Here is a 24,122-nt window from a genome sequence, read left to right on the forward strand (position 1 = left end):
CTGGTCCACTTAATTTAGAACAGTCTTCTTCAACTCAAATTCCTTGTTTTAATGTTTAGTCTATAGTTTGCAATTTTTAAAATACAGTCTCAGGAGTTCTCTCTGTGGCTCAGCAGAAACGAATCTGACCAGTATCCATGAGAATGCAGGTTCGATCCCTGGCCTCGCTCAGTGTGTTAAGGATCCGGTGTTGCCATGAGCTGTGGTGCAGGTTGCAGATGCTGCTCAGATCTGGCATTGTTGTGGCTGTGGCTCAGGCCAGCGGCTACAGCTCCAATTTGACCCCTAACCTGGGAAACGCATATATGCCGTGGATACAGCCGGGATGCAAGTAAGCAAGGAACACACAGAAGAACACAGAAACCAGGCTACAGGAGAGAACCTGCAGGAGAGTCTGCTTCCCACATGCACTTCTCCACTTGATGTTCCAGGAGTATCCAGCACAGGTTCCCTCTCGTGTTACTGAGACTTGTCCCATTTCTTCTAGACTCTGGAGAGCAAACTGCAATTCTGCAGCGGACACAGCAGCAGGGATGCCTGTGCTCACAGAGGGATGGCAAACAGCAGGAGTCAAAAATGCACAAACCAGTGGTCACCCTTAAGATACATGACATGTATTTTATCACCTGTATACCAACTGTCCTCCTTCAATACGGAAAAAATGAAATTTGCATACTATTACACAACAAATTTATATACTTCTTAGAAACAAAAATTACAAGAGTAATATATATCAGACATTGAGCCATGGCTCAAGTCTTTTCAAAAAAATATCAATTAACTTTAAAGATAACCCGTAAGTCATGGACATAAGAGAAACAAACTTTTGGGAATTTAACTTGGTATATTGGGTGAGGTGGTAAAGAAAATGTGAAATGTCATTTGTTCCAAATAATTTAGCTTTGTGTTACTCTCAAAAATCCCAATTCTATAAATTGCATAAAGAAATAATATTAAAAAGAAATACATCAAAAGGTTTATTATGATTTTCTAGATGAGTACAATCCAATCGATACGTATACCAAAGTTAGGAAATTTTCTCATATACCTTTGAGAATATGTCTGTAAGCCTGAATGTCAAAGCTGCCACTTAGAGGTGGAGATGCTGCTTGAATTCTTTGAATACGAATCTTTGACTCCCCTGGCCAATTATTTCCTCTGTAAACAGACTCATTCTCTGTCGACTCTGGGATTATCTAATTTCCAAAATAAATATTGATAAAATGATGAAACATAACAATGGCTAACATGATTTCTATTTCACCAGGGTACAATCCTGTGACATGACATAAATGAGCCTCAGGTATTCAGGACTCTTTAGAACATTAAGGAGAGTCACATAAATCAGCACAGGCCATACCTAGATAGCTGTGATAATGAGGCCCAAGTCAACTCAGTCATCTGCACAGCAATCAGCTGGAACCACAGTAATACCTCATTAATTCAGGGTGTACCCTCCATCACTCAAGGAACAAATATTTATGGAGCAGGCATTCTGTTCAAGGTACGGTGTTAATCACAGTGGGGAGGCAAAGAAACATGAGATCCGGTCTTGGCTGCCAAAAACCTAAAAACCCTTTTGGAGGAATAATGTATGGAGGCTTCAAAACTTAACTACTACTATAAGGAAGTATATGATCAGTACATTGACTGCTCCAGACCCAGGAAATACCTGTCTAATGGCAATCAACTGACAAAAGCAACACAAGTAATAAAAATTCATAGACTGTAACTCTAATAGTGAAAATGATATTCTCCTGTTTCTTATCCCCGTTAATCCCATGGGATTTAAAATTTTAAGCCCCATTGCCCAAGTAAATGAGTAAATGTAAGTGCCAAAAGACTTATGCAAGAATGTTTAGAGCAGCTTTATTTATAATAACCCTTGACTGGAAATAGTGCAAAAGCCTGTCAATAGAATGGATATATTGTTGTATACTAATACCAGGGAATAATGTATAGCAACAGAAAAGAATGAACTATAGCTATATGCAACAATATGAATCTCATGATATCAAATTAAAAAAGCTAGATGCGAAAGGATATTGTATTGTTCATTGATATGAAGATTAAGAATAAGCAAAATTAATGATAACAGAAGTCAAAACAGTCATTATCTGGGGTGTGGGTGAGTAATCTAATGACACGGTAAAAGCACAAAGAAGGCTTTTGGGGGGCTAATGAGTTTCTCTTTACTTGGGTAGTAACTACATGAGTACATTTACTTTAAAAATTCATGGAAAAAATAAAAATTATACAAAAAGAAAAAAATTCACAGAGTTCAGCAAGGGTGTGGAATATAAGACAAGCACACAAAAACCAATCACATTTTTATAAACAGAAAACAAGCATGCATAAGCTGAAATTAACAAAAGACCCCATTACAATGGCTTCAAAGAAAATTAAATACTTATACAGAAAACTAATAAAACATGTACTGCATCTCATCTGAAATCAAAAAATGCTGGTGAATGTAATTCAATAAGATCTAAGTATGTTGGAAAAAAAAAGGAAAGATCTAAATAAGTGGAGAGACAATCTGTGTTCACAGACTGGAAGATGCAACATGATAAAAGTGTCAATTCTCTCCAAAATAATCTATAGATTTAATGCAATTCTTTTCAAAAATACTGGTAAGATTTTGGTAGACATAAACAAGCTTATTTCAAAATTTATATGGAAAAGACACAGGACCTAGAATAGCTAAAACAACTTTTCACAAGAAATTAGAGGAATCACTCTACCAAATGTTAAGACTTACTACATGGCTACAGGGATCAAGACGGTATGGTACTGGTGGAAGGATCACCACATAGAGCAATGAGACAGAACAGAGAATCCTGAAATATATCCACAAAAACATGCCCAACTGATTTTTGATAAAGGTATAAGAGTAGTTCAATGGAAGGACAGCTTTTTCTTTCTTTCTTTTTTTTTTTTTCAAATAGTAAAAATTTGGAATGTTATTTGACATCTCTCAATTTCTATCTATCCATCCATCCATCTATCCATCCATCCATCCATCCATCCATCCATCCATCCATCCATCCATCTATCTATCTATCTATCTATCTATCTATCTATCTATCTATCTATCTATCTATCTTCTTAGGGCTGCACCCATGGCATATGGAGGTTCCCAGGCTAGGGGTCAAATCAGAGTTGCAGCTGCCAGCCTACACCACAGCCACAGCAATGCAGGATCCGAGCCACGTCTTCCATCTACATCACAGCTCACAGCAACACCAGATCCTTAACCCACTGAGCGAGGCCAGGGATTGAACCTGCATCCTTATGGATGCTAGTCAGATTCGTTTCCCCTGAGCCACGATGAGAACTCCAAGGACAGCTTTTTCAATAAATGATGCTGGAGCAATTGTAAGGATAGGCAAACAAATGAATCTGGACCTAAAATTTCATTTCTCATACAAAAGCCAACTCAGAATGAATCACGGCCTTAAATGTAAAATATATAGCTATAAAACTATCAGTAAAAGAAAAAAACCCTCAAGATTTAGGGCTAAGAGTAGAGTTCTTAGACTCGAAACCAAAAGCACCATTCATAAAAGGCATAGCTAGATCAGGAGTGCCCGTCGTGGCGCAGTGGAAATGAATCAGACTAGGAACCAAGAGGTTTCAGGCCATGCTCAGTGGATTAAAGATCCGGGCAGACGCAGCTCAGATTCTGCTTTGCAGAGAGCTGTGGTGTAGGCCGGCAATTGTAGCTCTGATTAGACCCCTAGCCTGGGAACAACCATATGCTGAAGGTGTGGCCCTAAAAAGAAAAAAAAAAAAAGTTAGTTTTTTTCATTTTTGTTTTTGTTTTTTTTTGTTTGTTTGTTTTCTAGGGCCACTCCCATGGCATATGGAGGTTCCCAGGCTAGGGGTCTAATCGGAGCTGTAGCCACCGGCCTGCGCCAGGGCCACAGAAATGCTAGATCAGAGCCACGTGTGCACCCTATACCACAGCTCACGGCAATGCCAGATCCTTAACCCAATGAGCAAGGCCAGGGATCGAACCTGCAACCTCATGGTTCCTAGTCAGATTTGTTAACCACTGCGCCACGATGGGAGCTCCAAGTTACAGTTTTTAAGACAATTCCTTGATCTGGATATTTAACATATGTGCACATACACTATTACATTTTGTTATAGGGCTAAAAGACTGAAAGACATTTACTAGATATTTGTCTTTATTCTAAGACTAAAACACTGGTCCTGGATAAGGAAAAGCAATTTTTGTGGAACACATAGTTTTTCAGTCTTTTAAATCATCTCAGTCTTTTAAAACTGTTAGCACAAAGTTCTCTGTGAGACTCAAATTGTAACATTCAATTATAGTTTAACCTTTAATACTGGACTTACTATACTTGATTTTGGTTTGCTGTAGGCAATTACATTAACTCATTGTATATTTCTGTAGCAAATTAAATGTAAAAATACTTATAATTGTTAATATTTAATATAGAACTTATACTCAAGCAGTACAAATATTATTCAGATCCTTTTGCAATTGTGGAAAACCACTTTTTTCTTCTTGTATAATTTTTGATACAAGAAAAAAATGGTGTTTATAACAGAAACTATTTTAAAACATAATGCAGAATCTCAAATTTTCCTTCAATAATCTCTGTTCAAAGATCTTTACTGGAAGAGCCCACAAATTTTTCTTTTACATCAACATAGAAAATGCTACTTAAATCTGACTAGCTCATTCTTAAGGCTATTTCCTCCCACTTCTTTTCCCATCGATATACTTCTTTTAAAAATTTTTAATATTTAAAGTGAATTTTCATGCTCAATTTCAACAAGCCTCTAAATTTTCATTTTATCCTGAGAATAACTGTTTTGTCCTATTAAAAGATATCCAATCTCTATATCAGCTATTTGTAAAAAAAAAAAAAGAAAGAAAAAAAAAGTATTTAAAATTTACTTAGTCAAAGTTAATTTTTCATAAGTTGAAAGTAGTTACTTGTAAAATTCTAAGCATACCTGCCCAAAGCTCACAGCCATCATGGGTATATTATAACCACAATTATATGATGTCATGGTGACAGAATATTGGTTGGTCATACTTGATCCATTAATTTTGGTTCGATTCACCTGAAAGTGCTTTAAAAATATTCCTTTATTTGCTAGTGCTGGAAGTCTTCTCTTTGGCATTTCTGAAGAATAAAAAGTAAATGAGAGTTAAAATTGCATAGCTTCTGCTGCTAAAAAGAAAAGCATTGAATAATATCCATGTGTCATGGAATAAGCCATTTAAAATCAAATTTTAGAAAGAAGACCTTAAGGCAAGTAGTTTGTGAAGCTTGGCAAACTTTCACTTCTGGAATGTGAAGCTTCAAAATCTTTTGATATATGAGCCTCACTCGGTAAAACAAAATACTGAAAAGCCACCAAGCCCTGGGTTCCATGCAGCCTTCTGCAGGCCAGTTAGTTCTGCTCTGCTGTGGGACCCTGAATGTGGCACTTACAAGGATATTCCGTGAGGGCAGGACTAGGACTATCCAGCTCTCTGCTCCTTCTTTGCACCAACCCAGTACCTGCCATATGGTAGGCACTAAATGAATGTTGTTTAGTAAACTACAACATTCATCCCAGCACAAATCAGTGGTCTTCTGTGCTCTACTCATCATAATGTAGATCTAGTTATAACAGATTCAAAAGGAACAATAACATCCAGTTTTTTACCAGTTGAATCACGACATTGCGGTTGAAAACATTTCTAAAGTAGAGGATTCCAAAACGCCTCTGAAATATGGTAATAGTCACTTATCAACTTATCGAGATGACTGTTTGGAGTTAGCTGATTTTTTTTTTTTTTTTTTTTTGGTCTTTTTAGGGCCACACCCAGAGGATATGGAGGTTCCCAGGCTAGGGGTCAAATCAGAGCTGTAGCTGCTGGCCTATCACAGCAATGCCAGATCTGAGCCACGTCTGCAACCTATACCACAGCTCACAGCAATGATCCTTAACCCACTGAGATAGCCCAGGGGTTGAACCTGCTTCCTCGTGGATACTAGTGGATTCATTTCCACTGAGCCATGATGAGAACTCCATGATTTTAAAACTATTAGTGCAACTTTTGTTATCGTACCTCACATATATGTTTATTAACATGTTTAGAAAAAAATACTAGGAGTTCCCATCGTGGCGCAGTGGTTAACGAATCTGACTGGAAACCATGAGGTTGCAGGTTCGGTCCCTGCCCTTGCTCAGTGGGTTAACGATCTGGCATTGCCATGAGCTGTGGTGTAGGTTGCAGACGCGGCTCAGATCCTGCGTTGCTGTGGCTCTGGCGTAGGCTGGTGGCTACGGCTCCGATTAGACCCCTAGCCTGGGAACCTCCATATGCCGCGGGAGCGGCCCAAGAAATCGCAAAAAGACAAAAAAAAAAAAAAAAAAAAAAAAAAAAAAACAACTAAAACTATCAGAAATAAAATTTTCATTTTGAACATTACTTATTATCATAATAAAATCCATGGAAAGGTCCCGCTCTTCTCACTAGACAGATGTCAGTGTCAATAGCTGCCTTTCAAGAACAGATCTCTATACTGGTGGCTGATTTCTCAAATCAAATAAGGCAAAATCAGAATGTTTGCCATAGTTTATCTGTAAACAGAATCCAGGAATATAAGACTAATTCCTGCTATTGACAATGTTTACATTAAAGATGCATTTACCTTTAGACTAATCACCTGGCCCTATTCATTAAAATATGATTTAAACCAGAATATTATTAAGATGAATGACTCAATATTTAGAAATTAATGTTTCTAAGATACATGTAAATGATGTCCATGGTAAGATTTTAGTACAAAACAGGTTTAGAAGATTTAAATTTTAGATATAAAATAATACAATATACCACCCAATGCTGCAACTGTAGCTGTCTGTCCAATGTATGTAATATCCACATAGAAAGACTGTGATTCTGATGCCTTCTGCAAATTAATCCTCTGAAGAGAAAAACTGGTCCCAGTGTATTTGGTTTGTATGAGGTCCAGAAGGTCTATACAAGTGTAGGTCCAGCTGAAATACAGTGCTTTAATTAGGTGTATAGATCAATTATAACGTTTAATGGAAACAACTATAAAAAGTATTACAATCTTAAAGAGTAAAAGTAAGGGTTTTTTTTCCCCCCACAAGCAAAGCCATAAGCATACTTTATTAGCACAGAAAAGCAGCCATAGTGGGAGCAGACAGAAATTTACATTGGCAGTGAAAGATTTAACGCTGCATACGAGATAGGTTTTCTTTTATTTATAGCTTTAGCAGTAGCCATAAGAATATAAAATAAAGGGCAGGAAGTGGGATGGGTGGGGAGTTTGGAGTTGACAGATTCAAACTATCACACTTAGAATGGATGAGCAATGAGGTCCTACTGTACAGCACAGGGAACTATATCCAATCTCTTGGGATAGAATATGGTGGAAGATATTACGAGAAAAAGAATGCATATATATGTATGATTGGGTCATGCGCTGTACAGAAGAAAATGATACAACACTGTAAATCAACTATAACAAAAATAAAATAAAAATTTTTTAAAAATGTAAAATAACATTCTGCAGTGACAGGCAATTAAACCAAGGAGCATATACCTTGGTGGAAAGCATATAGAAAACAGACGCAAGAACAAAATAAACTGTTTTAGTGAAAAAATGTCAGGGATTGAACAGCAAATTCAGTCCAATACTAAGAAGCAAAACTAGAACTTGACAATGCTTCCAGAAGAGTTCAGTGGAGCTGCACTGTTCACTGTAACTAAGTGACAAAAGGTGAAGTTATTTATAGATACAAATAGTTGTGCAGTACCTTCTAAATGTAAAATTTAGATTCGTAATTTCCATTAAATATTAACTACACTGGAATCTCATAAATTACATTGAGCAATTCAGTTACAGGAGTTTGCAATAAAAAGATAAATACTGCCATTCAAATAACTGAATACAGTTTAACAATAATCTTTGCATCAGCTACCACTGTACTGAGTAACAAACCAGTTTGGGCACCTATGCCCGTTTTGAAACTTCATGGTTTGCAAACTCATCATGGGATCCACCTCTAGGGTATCAAAGCTTAGTCTGACATCATTTATACACAGAACTATTCTTAATTTACTCTTCAAATTTAAAAAGTACTTCAGCCCTTTAAGTGGACTTCTACTACTAATTACATGATTCTGAAATTCTAAAAACTACTTAGAAAATAAATGGTACATTGAGCAGGTCTCTTTAGAAAAGAAACGGAGTCTATAAATGTTACCAGAACTTAAGTGAACTGCACACCAAGCTAGATAATTTCATTTTCTAAAGGAAAACCAGAAAGAACTTTTTGGATTTTGAAACTTGACTTACAACTACAAACATCACTGGTTTTGGACAGTTATAGAATAGTCACTGAGAAAAAAATTGACACTTTTGACACAAACACTGTACCGAAAGTAAGCTAACACTAACACTTCCATTTGGTCTAAATGGATTGTCTGACCTATAATAGCAGGTCTAGAAATACCAGCTAAGAGCAGAAAAGTTTAAATTGCCTTGATTGGTAATAGTTTTTAACTAGAGAATCATCCTCTTTTAAAAATTGTGATATTCTTGTTGAAAAATCTTGTAGCATTTACAGTTAAGGAAGCCCATTAGTTCCATCAAATATCCTCCATCTTCAAATTACTGCACAGCAAATAAACTATAGGCTAAAAGTAGGACCTACTCATAAGTGATGGTTTGACTAACATGGAAGAATTGGGATCTGTAAAATCTTCCAAAATCCTATTGCAGTGGAAGAATGAAGGGCACACAGGTGGTGGTGATCAAAATAAAAATTGTGATTCCATGGTTCAATTTGAGCATGCAAGGAGCAGTTATAGCAAAATATACCTTTTAATGTCCCTTCAAGAAGGGCTTCTGCTTCATACTGATCCATCATGGGATTACTCCTGATGTGAATCAAACTGGGCAGGAGATAGTGGGATATACTCATTCTGTGCATAGACATTCCATGTTCTTTGCTTGTTAACATGGAGAGGGCTATTTTGACCCCTGGCATTGCTCCTTCCTATGTGACAGCCAACAGAGTATTGTGGCCTCTTCTGAGTCAATCCTAGGGAATTCCAGAACTGTCCCCACTCATTTCATCTATTCTGGAAGCTAATTTTGGTCCCATTTTATATATTGGATTAAACTGTGCAATAGCCTCAAAGATAGAGGCTATTGCATCTTTGAGGCTACTGGACAGTTTAATCCAATATGTACTCTTACACTCTTCTGTCTCTTTCTCTTTCTGCCTATCTTCTTCATCTTCTTCATCTCTGTGTGAAACAAAGATGGAACAAATTTAAAAAACGTCAAAAGGGCAAACATAGGAGTCACACTCCGTTTAACCAAATGTCATTGGAGGGTGAAATCCGAACTGTCAAGAGAAGGACATTTTTTTTAAAGAATTAATTCAGTTAGGAGTTCCTTCTGTGGCGCAGTGGGTTAAGAATGCAGCTGCAGTGGCTTGGCTAGCTGCTGAGGCATGGGTTCAATCCCCTGCCCAGCATTGTGGGTTAAGAGATCTGGTGTTGCTGCAGCTGAGGCGTAGGTCAAAGTTGTGGCTCAGAATCAATCCCTGGCCCTGGAACTTCCATATGGCATGGGTGTGTCCTTAAAAAAAAATAAAGAAAAAAGAATTAATTCAGTTAGGTTACTGTTCTTTTATGGGGGGAGGACATTCCCCTCAAACTGACACAGCAGTGTAATGGCTCTGATCTTGCCTTTGTTTTTGTTTTGTTTATGGTTATCATTTGGTTTTACTTCTAACTTTGGATTATTTTCTCTTCCCTTCTGTCCGAATAGTTGAGAGGAGGCACTGACTTTGCCTCACACGTGCTCCATACATAGCAGTTCTGAGTTTTCACAGCCCCACTCTTCTGATGAGAACATCACACAGGGCACAGAGAATAGTGCTCTCTATATACTACAGATTGATGACAACTTAAATGATATGCATTAAAGAACAATGGAAACTGCATAGATTGATACAAGATAAAGAAGATTTTTATGTAACTATGACAGGAAAAAAACCCCACAAAAGAAACATATTAGAAATCTTTGGAAGACATGGAAATTATACCATAAGTATTTTATGACATCAAATTTACACAGAAAAAAACTTTCTAAAACAGTGGAGAGGAAGTATTCTCTATCCTTAAGGGGGTAAGGGTTACTTAACTGAATACATTGGTCAAGCTCACTGAACTATGCCCTTAAAAAGAGAAAATATAACATTATGTAAATTATACTTCAATAAGCTTAATTTTAAAATTTTGGGGGAAAATTAAAAAAAATAAGACTGTATGTGTATGTGTGTGTCTTCATGATTATTTCTATTGTAGGTAAAATGTTTGCATATACTGTACTTATAAAGGCAAAGTCAAGATTGATAAACTTCAGAGCATATAATTAATAAAATCCAAAACATTATGCAGAACTACATTGTGCTTGAGGGTATGACAACTGTGGTCATTAAACAGCTAGGCTCATTTAGTTTCTCCCTTTATGTCTCTCTATTTGCATTTTTCTAACTTTTGGCAAATCCAGTATTTAAAAATACCTTTTCTCCCTTAATTTTGGTATATTCATTAAAATATTTCATTTTCTCCAATCACACAGAACAAGCACTTTTTTTTCACTGATCAATGTCTAATGAGAATATTGGATAAGGCAGTCTCTTTCTACTTTCCTTCAGTAATTCAGAACATTACTAGATTTAATAACATATAATTTAAATTCTAAAGCTTACCATTGTTGGGTGTTTTAAATGGTCATGGTGATAATGAAACTAGACCAGTTTTTATTTTCACAATCTATAGATTTACTTTGGCACAACTATTTGTTTGGAAGCTTATGTAGAAGGTAGAAAAACCTCAGTTAGATCCATAATGCACATGATTCTCAAAACCAAACAAGAAATTTATAGTCACAGTTTGCATACAATAATACAAAGTTTTCAAATTCATAGAATAACTTACTTGTTTCCATATGCAAAGTTATATGTAAATTGTCTATCAGTGCTTCTAGTAATCTTGTTTGTGTCTTGGTACTGAAATTTTAGACCAATAGATTTTGCCAGGAATCCTTTGTATGCTAAACATAACTACATGGAGAATACATATTAAAAAAAATCAGTAACAATATCTCACCATTAAATTGTTCTGTAGCAATTCAAATGAATTCAATCCAACCCAATAAATATTTATTGAGCATTTTTCATACAAAATATAGGAGGAAACAGGAAGGAATGATTCATTTCAGACAATTAGGTGCAGAAGAGTGGGGGAAGACTTTATAGAAGAGGATGTGGCGTTGGTGTGATCATACAATTAATGACTAATTCTTTTTTATTGTTTTCTTAGATATGATTTCTTTAAAAATGGACTTAAGTCACTCCCTCTTGTCGTGGAGCTATGTAAGGATTAAGGCCAGCTCTAACTGGACTCTTCAGTTATTTAAAATCCTATTACACAAAGAGAGAGAAGACAGATAAACATTCAGGTAGCTTAACCAGGACGTGACCCACAGCTGAGCACTTAGGTATGGTGATGTCATCATACAATAGTCATTAAATACCAATTTTAACGACCCACAACTCGTTAAGAGTGCCAGATATGTTCAGAATTTTGAACATTAGAATATATGTTATAATTTGAGAATTTCGAAACAAGAGAAAGGGTAAATCTACAACTGCTAGCTTTAGTTACCTATCCTAAAACTGCCACCTCCTTTACTCTTGATTTTCCTTTCCCCTGACTGGATACACAAGATCAACCTATAATGGTTGTTTTTGTTTCCTCTTAATTAATGAAGGAATATTGATGAGATTATATATTTTTATTTGTTTTAGTGTTTATATTTGCACCCAAATCGTTTTTTTTCAGAAATTATGAGATAAAACAGGACACACATACATGGCGCTATATTACATATATTATAAATATTACTATTTTTTTAATTTCTTCTTTTGAGAATCAACAGAAGAGGAAATTGTAAGCACCCAGCATGTGAACCATGGTGCCTGTCCAACGTGATGTGATTTCTCATGACAAGCACTTTTCCTTGTCTTAAAATTTCATGAAATTTTATTACCAAGGTATTTTATAAATTTAATTAGCATATCATTTTGTTGAGCTTACCTGATTATAAGGAAATAATAAAATGTCTCCATATGGCAGTCTGTTTGGTTTAACATCTGCTGAGTCAAAAAGAACAGCTGGGTTTTTCAGGGAATAACGACCACAGTAAGCATCAGTTTCAGCTGTCCTCTGCCCTCTATTAATATGTTCCTACGGAAACAATTATAATTCAAATGGAAACATGATTTATTGCCCTGCTTCATTCCCCAACATCTTCACCTAAGTCATTCAAGTTCCAATTCAGATCTCATTGCTTCCCAAGCCACTTTAACTTGAAATGTTTTCTCTCTTCTTTAAAATTCTAAGGCTCTCATCCTCTATCATTCATTTAGATCCATACTCATATAATCCCTTGTCCCTGTATATGACTATTTCCCAAGTCCCATTGTTCCCCTTCTATTACAAACTCCTTAAGTATATTTATTCATTCCTTCCACAAACGTTTTTTAGTGTTCAATCCATGAGAGGTTTTTACTTGTTTGCTCATTTACTTGTTTTTCATTTAATCTTCAGGGTTCAAGCAGTGAAGAACCCTATTCCTAAACATAGGAGCCTACTGGCTTGGGACAAAGGAACCAAGGACTATAAAACCAAAGCTGAAAGAAGGCATCTAACTCACATAAAGCATCAGGAAAGATGACTCAGGGGAAAGCGACAAATGAATTGTCTTTAAGAATAAACAGGAGCTATTTAAAAGGAAAAGGGAGTCAAGGGGCATTGGGTAAAATACATGCAAAGAAGCAGGGACTGAGAGAGTGGTTCTGGAAAATGCAGGTTCAAGGTAATGTGGAGCCAAGAATGTGTGCTGTGATGATGATGGGAGATGAAGAAGCAAAGGCGTATAATGTAAATTACTCATTCAAGTCCCTTCTCTCAGGATAAGAGAACCCCAATACACATATATTTATTAAATAAAGTTGAAATGGAGCCCTTAAATAATGTTCCTTTTTCCTCACTAACAAAACTGTTCACACAAAACATGACATGATATATATTTTCAAAGATTCATTTATTTCTGGGGTATTGATCTGAATTGAATAACTAGACTATAGATTTCTTTTTCTTGGGGTATTCACTTGGAAATGGTGACTATCTGGCTTCCTCAAGTCTTCAAAATAAGAATTAGGAAGATAAGGGTATTTTAAGTGTTTCTTACTGTACAGCAAAAAAAATCTTTGTATCTCACTAAGAAATAAATAATGACTAGGCATTATACTAATTTCGTTTTCTATGAAATCTTCCTCAATCCTTCTGCACCTAATTGTCTGAAATGAATCATTCCTTCCTCTCTTTCCTGGTACATTTTGTATGAAAAATGTCAATACATACTGACCATATTTATTTGCAAGGGAAGTAAATTCACTATATAATGCTCTACTAAAAACTGTATTCTCTGAAGCCAATGAGGAAGAAAAATATATTCTTCATCCAAGTGAAGAAAACAAACAAAACCCCAACAGATCTCACAGTCTTGGCTACTTTCTTTCGATTTTAGAAAATCCATGTGTGGTAGAAATTTACAAATGAATCATTTTATAATGCAAAAAGATGCTAGAACAGGCTTTACCAAGAAATGTGTAACAAAATTATGCTTGCAACTTGACATTCAATAATGAAGGAATTAATGCTAAATCCAAAAAATGACAAAATTCTAAACATTTATATGAATTCTTATTTGAGCTGCTTCACGGTTCATTAAACATTCCATACCAGGTTAGAATCAGTTTCATAATCTCTGAAGTACTTCACAACAAATCCTTCTTCGAAATTTGTAATTTGTGGTGGACACTTGGCACTAACCATTTCTTCCACTGCTGCCTGAAACTAAGTTAACAATATCAGCTTTAGTAACTTCTTTATGAAGAATTGGAACATTTAGTAATTTTACTACTAAGTCTATTAGTAAGTTTTAAAAGAAAATTTCCTAATTCTCATGTTAGCATAATTATAAGGTCATTTACTAAGTAATTTTAACTTAATATATGATAATTTCAGCATTTAATAACTGTTTCAAGACTTATTTTAGAATGATAATAGGTACATCCATCTGGCTGATCTTAGCTTGTTTATTATTACAAAGGGTAGGCATATTAGCTTAGTAGTTTTTTTAAGACAGCAATGAGGCAAAATTAAATGAATCCACACCTAATTAAACAGATTCAAAATAGTTTTTCCAATTAATGCAAAATTAACTGGAAAAACTATATACTCCACTGCATTCTGTTTCTCAAAAGAAGAGATACATTACTATAATACTGTATTCATTATTAAGAAATACTAAATAATACACATTGATGACGTCTGTAATTTCCACATCTACTTCTCTGGCAAAGCACAACTACAATTGGTGTTTAGAATTAAGGACCTGAGAAAGCACATGATCTTTAGTCATCAAATATTAACTCATACTCATTGTACAGGTAGTAGCTGAAATGCACTAACTCACAAGCAAACACTCCTTCTGGACAGTGGCTCCATAAGCAGATACCTGCGTCCTGTTGGCACAGACCTGAGAATTCCCCTTTCATTTCCTCTGTCACTGTGGTATCTCCTCCCTTCCGCACTTTCTATGAGTTGGCTTCAACCCACCATACCAAGGAAGAGATAAATTACTACTCCTTAAAATGTGTTTTATAGAAGGGTGATGGCTTTCTGTTTAAAAAATTAACAGCATACTTCAGCTTCTGATGACTGTGGCATAAGAGGTCTGGACATGATCCCATCCCAATTCAGTGTGAATGTGTCCAAACTGGGTTTTCCTTTGGTTTGCTCTGTAACAGCCAGTGTGACATTGTTCCCTTCAAATACTTCATAACTGAGCAGATCAAAGTCTCCTGCAATGAAGTACCAAGCAGAATGCGAAGAAGATAATTAATTAAATACCAATATATCCACAATTGAAACTCAGTTTTAGAGTCCCATTGTGGCTCAGCCATTAACGAACCAGACTAGTATCCATGAGGATGCAGGTTCAATCCCTGGCACTGTTCAATGGGTTAAGGATCCAGCGTTGCCTTGAGCTGTGGTGTAGGTCACAGACACGGCTTGGATCCTGCGTTGCTACAGCTGTGGCATAGGCTGGCAGCTGCAGCTCCGATTCAACCCCTAGACTGGAAACTTCCATATGCTGCAGATGTGGCCCTGAAAGGCCAAAGAAAGAAGGAAAGAAGGAAGGAAGGAAGGAAGGAAGGAAGGAAGGAAAGAAAGAAAGAAAGGAAGAAAGAAAGAAGAAAGAAAGAGAAGAAACTCAGATTTAACAAAATTGGTTTTATTTGGAGTTTGTATTATCAAACAAACAAAAAAAAGGATGAATGGGGAAGATGCAGATCCTTGAACTTGAGATTTAGCTATAGCAGAAATACAAAACAGCAGATAAAGTACTATACATTTAAGTTTCTGTTTTTGTGGCTTAAAGGAAGTATTATAAGCTAAATCGAGATTAGTATTGGGACCATGAGGTAAAGATCAATGAGCAACAGAACACTACAAAAATTCTTTTAGGTTTGTTCCAGTTCCATCATCTAAGAGTAAAGGGCTGGGCTAGGAATCTGTTATTTTCTTTAGACATAAATAGATGAATTCCAGGAAACCACCCCATGCCTGTGAGACTTATTTATATAATTTCACGTTGAGAGAAATAAGGCCTTGTCCTCAGATGTCTCTCTTCTTTGGGAGGATGCTTTAACAGTGGAATCTCCTTGACCTTCTCTGTTTGGTGAAGTCCTAGACTGCCCATTATGATTTTGGTACCATATTTCTCAAGGTCTCTGCTGAAGCCTTAAATTTTCCCTCTGATCTAAATACATGTTTCAGGGAGAACAAGGATAACCAACTCTTCATTTATAAAGCATTCTGACAATCTAAACTTTGGGAAGTTATAGAATTCCAGTTCATGTTAAACAATATGCTTCATTCTTCACTCAACAATTAAATTAACAATATCATAGAATGAGACATAAACATTGAAAAAACATTTTACTTATATGAATAGGAAAATAGTGATTGCTCAAAGAAAGCAAACACATATTCAGGGACCTATTTCATGAGCTAAATATCTCAAATACCTAAACTGGTTGCTAAACTTAGCTCCAAAACTTAAAAATGTTAAGACTTGAAAACATAACAAGTTAACAGCTACTACTTGAAAAGGGTAAAGAGGTCAAATAATTTTGGAAAACACTGCACTAAACACAGGTACACTGCTTTTCTGTTGTTATTGTTTTTATTATTGTTTTTGTTTGTTTCCTCTCTGCAGGATTCCTTGGGGTTTTTAATATTCTAATGAGCTCTATCAATTTTCAAGGAGAGCTGTGGTAGGCAGTGTTTCCCACATGGATTTGACCAGTGAATCCTTTCATCAGGCAAGATCCGGCCAGACTAATGTCTCCTGAGAAATACTGATTTACTTCAATTTCATTTCCAGAATTAACACCTTCACAAATTTTTCCTAAATGTGAAATAGGATATCATACTGCTTGTGTATCAGTAGTATATATACTACTATACATACAACACATAGATATATAGTAGTATTTATCTCTTGAATTAGAGTTGTATATTCCTTGAAATACAACTGAAATTTAAATTACAATAGAAAAAAAAATAAACCATTTACATCTGCTTCTCCTAAAGTTGATCAAGGCTATGAATCCATTTCCTTTCCTCTGTCATTTTACGGAACTCTTCACCTTTTTCAGTGGAGTTGAATAGGACACAGATTTGTTTCCTAGGAAAAAAGTTTTACAGAATTGCAAAATGAAATATATGCTTACCTCTAGTTGATATAAATGTTACCATGTAAACATAGCTTTGGGGATTTTGTGTTCTTACTACTTGAACTGCATCCGGTTTTACAGACCAGAGGTCATTTAAGGCTGACTGCAGTATGAAGTCAGAAGCATCGGCAGGTAGCCAGACTTTTGGATGAATTAAGAAAAATAAAATAAGATGATTAGGGGCTTTAATCAGAAAAAAATCAGGTTGAAATTCCTGTACTACCACAGTCAGCACTGATGTCTTACATTTGAATTTTTTAAAGCACCTATAGTCTTTACCATAAGTTATCACTTAATGAAATTATGTTCTGAAATTGATTCAAGTTCAATAATATTGACTATTTAATTGGATTGTGATCTATTGAGTATAGGGTTCATATTTTATTGTTTTAATGTTTCCATAGTAATAAGCACTGTATTTGGCGAACAGTAAGCACGGATCAATATTTACTTACTGAAAAAAAAAGTATCAAAAATTATCTTTTCAGGGTTTATTATAAAATATAGAAATACAATGTCTTTATTAACAGATCAATTAGTGTCTCACAGACCTATCAATTTGAGAAACTGAAAGAAATGTTTACCTCTCTATAAGGATGAATCTAACTCCTATTAACTTACAACTGTGAGTCACAGATATGTAAATTCCTTATGTGTACTTAGATATGCATTTACCATGATCCTTGTAGAAGAAAATGTTACTATATACCCAGAAGTTGTTTTTTAGATGCATTTTCTATCCCAGTCTGAAGATTTTTCTTCATAGTATATATTTTTTGCTACTTTGTCTAGCATACTATTAAAATTATATTTTCCAGGTAGTAGAATTTGACTAGAGCAAATACTTGTTAATATTTTTTCTATACATGAAAAAAAATAAAATCTCCTTTATTATTTACAACTTACCAGTTTTTTCCATATTATAAACTAATCTATATTGGTAACGTGAACATGAATTAGCTTCCACACATGGACTGGTTACCATGATCTTCTGGACTTCATTAGTTGCACTGGTTGTTTCCCAGTCTTCCAATGTTATAACCTATTCCCCAATTTTAAAAAGCATATATTTATTATATGGAGGAAAAAACATTTTAAAAGCATCAAAAGTCAGCTATTCCATGCTTCCATATTGCCCTATTTTACTGAAAATGATCAACTATTTTAAAGTGTAAGTCATCAAATAACAGGGTTTTTTTTTAGTTTGTAATTAATAATATTCCAAGCCACAATTCAATAATTTTCCATGGCCACTTCCCTTCCAAACATGATCTTACCTAATAAAATTAATAACCAAAGCGAGCTCCTACCTTTGACTTTTACTTGGTTTAAAGTGGATCTATAATTATAGCCAACCTGTATTTCCTGGACAGTTGTTGACTGGGACTTGATCACTTGTTCTTCATTTACTGCATCCTCCGTTTGTTGTTCAGTATAGACACTTCTATACTGATACAGTCCAACATCAACAAAAGCACTTAGTCTGTACTCCTGCAGCAAGATTTCAATGTAATATCTGGAAAACAGAATAACTAAAGAATGTGACTGGTTTTCTCCAGAGCACTTCTCATAAATTTTTCTTTCAGTGAATCAAATTTCAACACTATATAAAACACCTGCCTATTAAATGATTTATATTTTAGTCTCCCTGATTTTAACCATTAAAATATCAAAAGTTTCATAGCAGTTTGCTAAAATAAAATGAATTGTGTAAAATATCTGCATTAGAGATAGAGAGTTGTTTCCATTCATGATTAATTCACTCAGTTTTGTCAATAAATATTGATTGAAAAAATAAGACCCTTTATTTTCAAGGAGCTTAAAACAAAATGACTTTGTAGCTTATAATACAAATTCCCTGGCATAAGACTACAAAGCACATGCAGAGGTTAAATACTTTAATATGTGTGAGAAAATGTCAGACCAACTTAGACATATCATATATTTTGTATCTGAGTGGTTGTACCTGTCAGGGAAGAAAGTCCCTACCATATGTTCCTTAAACACTGTCTTCATTTGTAACTTAGGAAATAAAACATTCACTCAAGAAACTTTTACTGATTAGTGACTATAGCCCTCCAACAAGCTGGATGGGATTCATACCTTATATTTGGAATTCTTGATTTGAGGCTCCCTGTCCATCATCCAACTCCCTATCCAGGATAAGATGTTCTCTAGCCAGCTGCTACAGGTGTACTACCTGTACAGTAATGCAGGTGCTCCTGCTTCCCTACCTAAATCTCTATCAATAACACCACTGCTGCCATCTTTGGAAAGCCAGCTGGGAACTCCTCTAAACTGCCTCACATCACTCAACAGATACTCTTGTATATGAAAAATAAGTACCCACAGCTCACAAAGACTGTGAATGGGGGGTATTTATCACCACCCATCTGGCAAGGATGATGTGGCTTTGGGTCAGTCCCTTCACAGAACTGATACTGGAGGATAACATCAGGCTTTTGGCTGCTCTAGGGGCATACTTGCCAGCTCTGTCAAATCAAGGTGGAAAATACTAATTAGGGAGAGCAGGATTTGAAGAAGAACCACTAAATTCTGTATCCTTACTGACAGCTTAAAAATAGTTCAAGGCACTTTCTGTGTTCTAGACACTGAGCACTTCACAAACATTATTCTACTTAATCTTCATAAAATATGTATTATGGTTGTTCATATGAATAACAGAGACTAAGGTTTTAAAGACTGAAAATTATTTAAAAATCAGTAACTGAGATAGAATTCAAAGTAGAAAGGGGGTGACCAAAGAGATATGCACTTAGAAGTGGGGCTCTATTATTTGAGTAGAATGAACCGGCAACATGAGCTACCTTTGAAAAGGCTCCAGGGACCACGATACAATAAACCAGCTAGAGTGGCCTCAATTTCAGAACTCACAGCCATCACTCTAAGTGTAAATTCCAAGCTAGTTTGCAGAAGCACAGATGCCAGGCAACAGTTGTATCACAAGTCACCTTCATGCAATTTCTGTGCTCTCCCCAAGAAGGTAAACTGAACTCACTTTCCAAGGTCAAAGCAAAGCCTGAAGGTGTATTAACAATGGCAATAAGGAATTGACAAGGTACTCCATTTACTCTGAATTGGCCCAGCGATCTTAGTTAAAAAAGAAAATGCTTAAATACATAAAGAAGTGAGAATAGGCAGAAGAAAAAAGAAATGGAATCCCTTCCTTATACTATTACTCTTAAGACTTAAATGAACACTAAGTGTGACTGTTCTCAGGTACCACTGATCCCAACCCTCTCTGTCCAACTCCATCAGATCCTCATGGTGCTGACTCTAAGTATAATCTAATCAATATCTGGAAGGGTGATGTGGCAGAATTAAAACAAAACAAAACAAAACTTCCCATCAAGAGTGAAGTCTGGAGTTCCTGTTATGGTTCAGGGGAAATAAACCCAAGTAGTATCCTTGAGGATGCATGGGTTCAATCCCTGGCCCTGCTCAGTGGGATAAGGATCTGGCTGGTGTTGCTGTGAGCTGTGGTGTAGGTCACAGACATGGCTCACATCTGAGCTACAGCTCCAATTCGACCCCTAGCCTGGGAATTTCCATATGCTGCGGGTGCAGCCCTAGAAAGACCAAAAAAAAAAAAAGAAGTGAAGTCTATTTATTCACCTGTTGAATCTAAGTTCAACCATTTGCTTTGGCCAATGGGATATTAGCAAATGTGATACAAGCTGAGTTTAAAAACTACTTGTGCAATAGGAATCACCTTCCTGATTGCTAGGATACTGTGACAAGCCTGAGCTAGCTTGCCTCCTTGAAGATAAGAGAGCACGTGGAGTGACACATCCCAGATATCTAAGTCACACCACAACAATGGAGGCTCTAGAATTAGGCCATCCTAGACCATCAATCCCCACCTAAAGTAGCAGGATTAAAAGAACTATACAGCCAATCAAAAATTAGGTTGCTTTAAGATACTAAATTTGGGGGAATGGTTTCTTATACAGCAAAATCTAACAGACATAAATGGTAAATGGAAGATTATTTCAATGCATATTTTGATGTTCTCCATGTAACTTAGCTATTTTGCATATATCATGTCTTTTACCTCCTTGTTTTATAGGAATCCTGAATGGCTTTTTGAATGCAATTATTAGCTATTTCAATAATATCTACATTTTCTCCCTGGAATTGACCTTTCAGCACTAAACAATGTACTTCTTAAATTCAAGGAATATATTTTAATATCCTGTGTATTAAATTTCCAGTACCTGGCCTAGGATCTAGAATAAATCAGTGACTATTAAATATATATTAACTGTGTCACCAATTCATGAGGTTTTATGAGTTTTCTCTAGTAATAGAGAAAATAGGAGCAGAGAAGCAGAGAAACAATATGGCTGGTTTGATTAAAAGGTTTGATTAAAAGGTCCTAGTAAGAAAATTAAGTAAATTTCACAAAATTGTAATTTCTGCAAAAGGAATAATTTAGATTCAAATTTTCCTAGCTGGCTCAATGTCATTATTCTTTAAAATACATAAACAAAACTTAAAAAAATTACAGAGAATGACCAATTATAAATTAAACCAATAAACTAATATTACTTCTACCAATAAAACAAATGGAAAGTATTTTATTTTATTTGTTTCTTTAGGGCCGCAACCAAAGCATATGGAGGTCCCAGGCTAGGTGCTGAATCAGAGCTGTAGCCGCCAGCCTATACCACAGCCACAGAAACGCTGGATCTGAGCCACATCTGCGACCAACACCACAGCCCACAGCACTGCTGGATCCTTAACCCACTGAGTGAAGCCAGGGATAGAACCTGTGTCCTCACGGATGCTAGTCGGGTTCGTTAACTGCTAAGCCACTAGGCAAACTCCTTTTTTTCATAAATTTTTTTCAAATTGGAAGTATTTTAGATATAAATTTATAGTTTTAAAATACTACACAATAATTTAAAGAAAAGAAAAAACCTTACTCATTTCCTTTTTGAAGATGAATGTCATCTGATCTTTGTGTTGGGCTGGAAAAATAACTGTTGGCATTGAAAGAATGATAAGCAATCCTTACCTTATCCCAAAAAGACAAAGAGAGAGAGAGGCAGGGGTGGGGTTGGGGAGAAAGAACTTATTAGTAAAACTTTATAGCATTTATTATTTGTCAGTCTTAGAATTTTATGAATAGAAAAATATACAAATAGTTAATATTTTTCTTCTGATAACTGTTATTCATGATGAAATGGAATTTTAAAAAGTTATCAAAACTCATTTCACTTCTTCCATCCTTAACTGACATCAACTTCACTGTTCCATGAATACACATAGAGCATAGCTCTTCCACAATTAGCACTGAAAATGGGAAATTTAAAGATCCATACTGGGAGGAAGGTTGTTATTGTTAAATAAAATATTCTTTTTACTCCGTGGACTTAATCCAAATGAGGTCATTAAAAGGAGGTCTGAAAGATGACAAAGATCACCAAATGGGTCTGCAAACTAGAAAGAAAAGACTTTGGACTTCCCATTAGAAATGACTATACCATTTTTAAAGGAAACATGCCGAAAAGCTACAGTAAATTTGGAATTCATATATTACAGGCAGGAATTTAAACTTGTTCATCCAGTTTGGGAGACAACCTTGCCATACGTATAGTGAGTCATAAAACATTCTTTTGATTTGGTCCATTGGTTTTATATTTGTGAAACTGTTCTAAAGAAATAACATAAAATACAGAATAATTTAATGAACACAAAGGTTCAATAGAGTATTATTTGTGGTCATAAAAAAATCAGAAGTAGCAGTTCCCTGATGGGTTAATAATCTAACGTTGTCACTGCTGCGGCTCTGGTCACTGCTGTGGTGTGTGTTTGATTCCTGGCCCCAGAACTTCCACATGCTGCAAGTGCAGCCAAAAAAAAAAAAAAAAACAGAAGTAAGTTAAAAACTTATCAGTATGGGGTAAGTTACCTAAGTTTATTAAATTCATGCAATAACATACTATTCAGTCAATGAAAAGGGTGTTATATACACTATTTAATAATAGATGAAAATACTAATAAATGACAAAAAATGACTATGAATTGGATGCATGACCCTACTTGTGTAAAAAACAAAATACAGAAAAAAAATAATAGACTAATCTTATGGCCAAATAACAGTGAAACAGATCTAGTAGGTTAGTAAAAAATATCTGCACTCTTCTCCAAATTTCCTATGTGTGATTATAATTCTTTCATAATAAAATCAATCTTTAATGTTGAAGTGTTATGTGTTTTTTTTCTTTATTAGAGAAAATTTAGAAAATGGGAAAGTGTTTTCTTTTAGGCCTTGGATTTTCTATAATAATGACTTTAGAGTTCATATCACATGTATTAAAATAGCCAAGAACCTACCACATAAATTTTTTAATATATTCATTGGTTTTAGTGTGGAATAAATGGGATACATATAAAGGTTATCATATTTTTCCATAATATCAGTTAGTCCTCTGTGGCTTCCATACCTTATCTTCTGGAAGTCCAGTCTGGCTGAAATAAATAGCATAACGGTCATCACCTTTGATGTAGAATCTATAAACATCAGAATCTGGAGCCACCAAAAATCCACTGAAGCGTGCAACAAATGTGTCTTGTTCCATTGGCCAAACATAGGAAGCTGAATCTACCCAACTGGCACCCATGTACCCTGGAGTTTTTTCATTGTATTCAAGTATTTCTTCAAGATGTAATGGCCGGCTATTATTCCATACCTCAAGCTTTAGGCCTCTCCCACCTGAACATAACAAAATAAAAGAAGACATTCATTGGAATTTTGATGCAGTATCTCAATGCCTCTTACTTGGATTGTGATTATAGATATTTCTATTCACATTTTTATCTTTTGTCTTTTTTTGTTGTTGTTGTTGTTGTTGTTGTTGTTATTGTTGCTATTTCTTGGGCCACTCCCACGGCATATGGAGGTTCCCAGGCTAGGGGTTGAATCAGAGCTGTAGCCCCCTGCCTACGCCAGAGCCACAGCAACGCAGGATCCGAGCCGTGTCTGCAACCTACACCACAGCTCATGGCAACGCTGGATCGTTAACCCACTGAGCAAGGGCAGGGATCGAACCCGCAACTTCATGATTCCTAGTTGGATTCGTTAACCACTGCGCCACGATGGGAACTCCCTATTCACATTTTTAAAGCATGTATAT

At 35.6% G+C, this 24,122-nt stretch overlaps 1 protein-coding gene across 8 annotated transcripts in view; it reads right to left on the bottom strand.

Moving 5' to 3' along the window:
• Positions 1–24,122, bottom strand: part of PKHD1L1 (PKHD1 like 1) — a 152,263-nt gene that overhangs the window by 96,536 nt on the left and 31,605 nt on the right. For 6 of the 8 annotated variants that reach the window (XR_014843000.1, XM_085021058.1, XM_085021057.1 and 3 more), the window contains 13 exons: positions 23,433–23,701; positions 21,909–22,000; positions 18,316–18,475; positions 17,866–18,001; positions 16,957–17,100; positions 14,861–15,018; positions 13,895–14,008; positions 12,185–12,334; positions 11,024–11,148; positions 6,872–7,035; positions 4,993–5,165; positions 1,049–1,196; positions 383–537 (listed from right to left, as the gene is read on the bottom strand). Coding sequence is in view for 7 of the 8 variants with exons in the window: in XM_085021058.1 (XP_084877184.1) it covers positions 383–537; positions 1,049–1,196; positions 4,993–5,165; positions 6,872–7,035; positions 11,024–11,148; positions 12,185–12,334; positions 13,895–14,008; positions 14,861–15,018; positions 16,957–17,100; positions 17,866–18,001; positions 18,316–18,475; positions 21,909–22,000; positions 23,433–23,701 (1,988 nt within the window). In the remaining variant the exon portion in view is untranslated. The remainder of the gene's footprint in view (positions 1–382; positions 538–1,048; positions 1,197–4,992; positions 5,166–6,871; positions 7,036–11,023; positions 11,149–12,184; positions 12,335–13,894; positions 14,009–14,860; positions 15,019–16,956; positions 17,101–17,865; positions 18,002–18,315; positions 18,476–21,908; positions 22,001–23,432; positions 23,702–24,122) is intronic. The other 2 variants (XM_085021056.1, XM_085021060.1) reach the window with 2 other exon arrangements.

The sequence above is a fragment of the Sus scrofa genome, chromosome 4 (assembly GCF_054392235.1).
Source record: "Sus scrofa isolate SSC_HxYL_T2T_F1_AM1 chromosome 4, Sscrofa_HxYL_maternal_Yorkshire_Landrace_v2.0, whole genome shotgun sequence".
In the NCBI taxonomy this organism is placed as follows: domain Eukaryota; kingdom Metazoa; phylum Chordata; class Mammalia; order Artiodactyla; family Suidae; genus Sus; species Sus scrofa.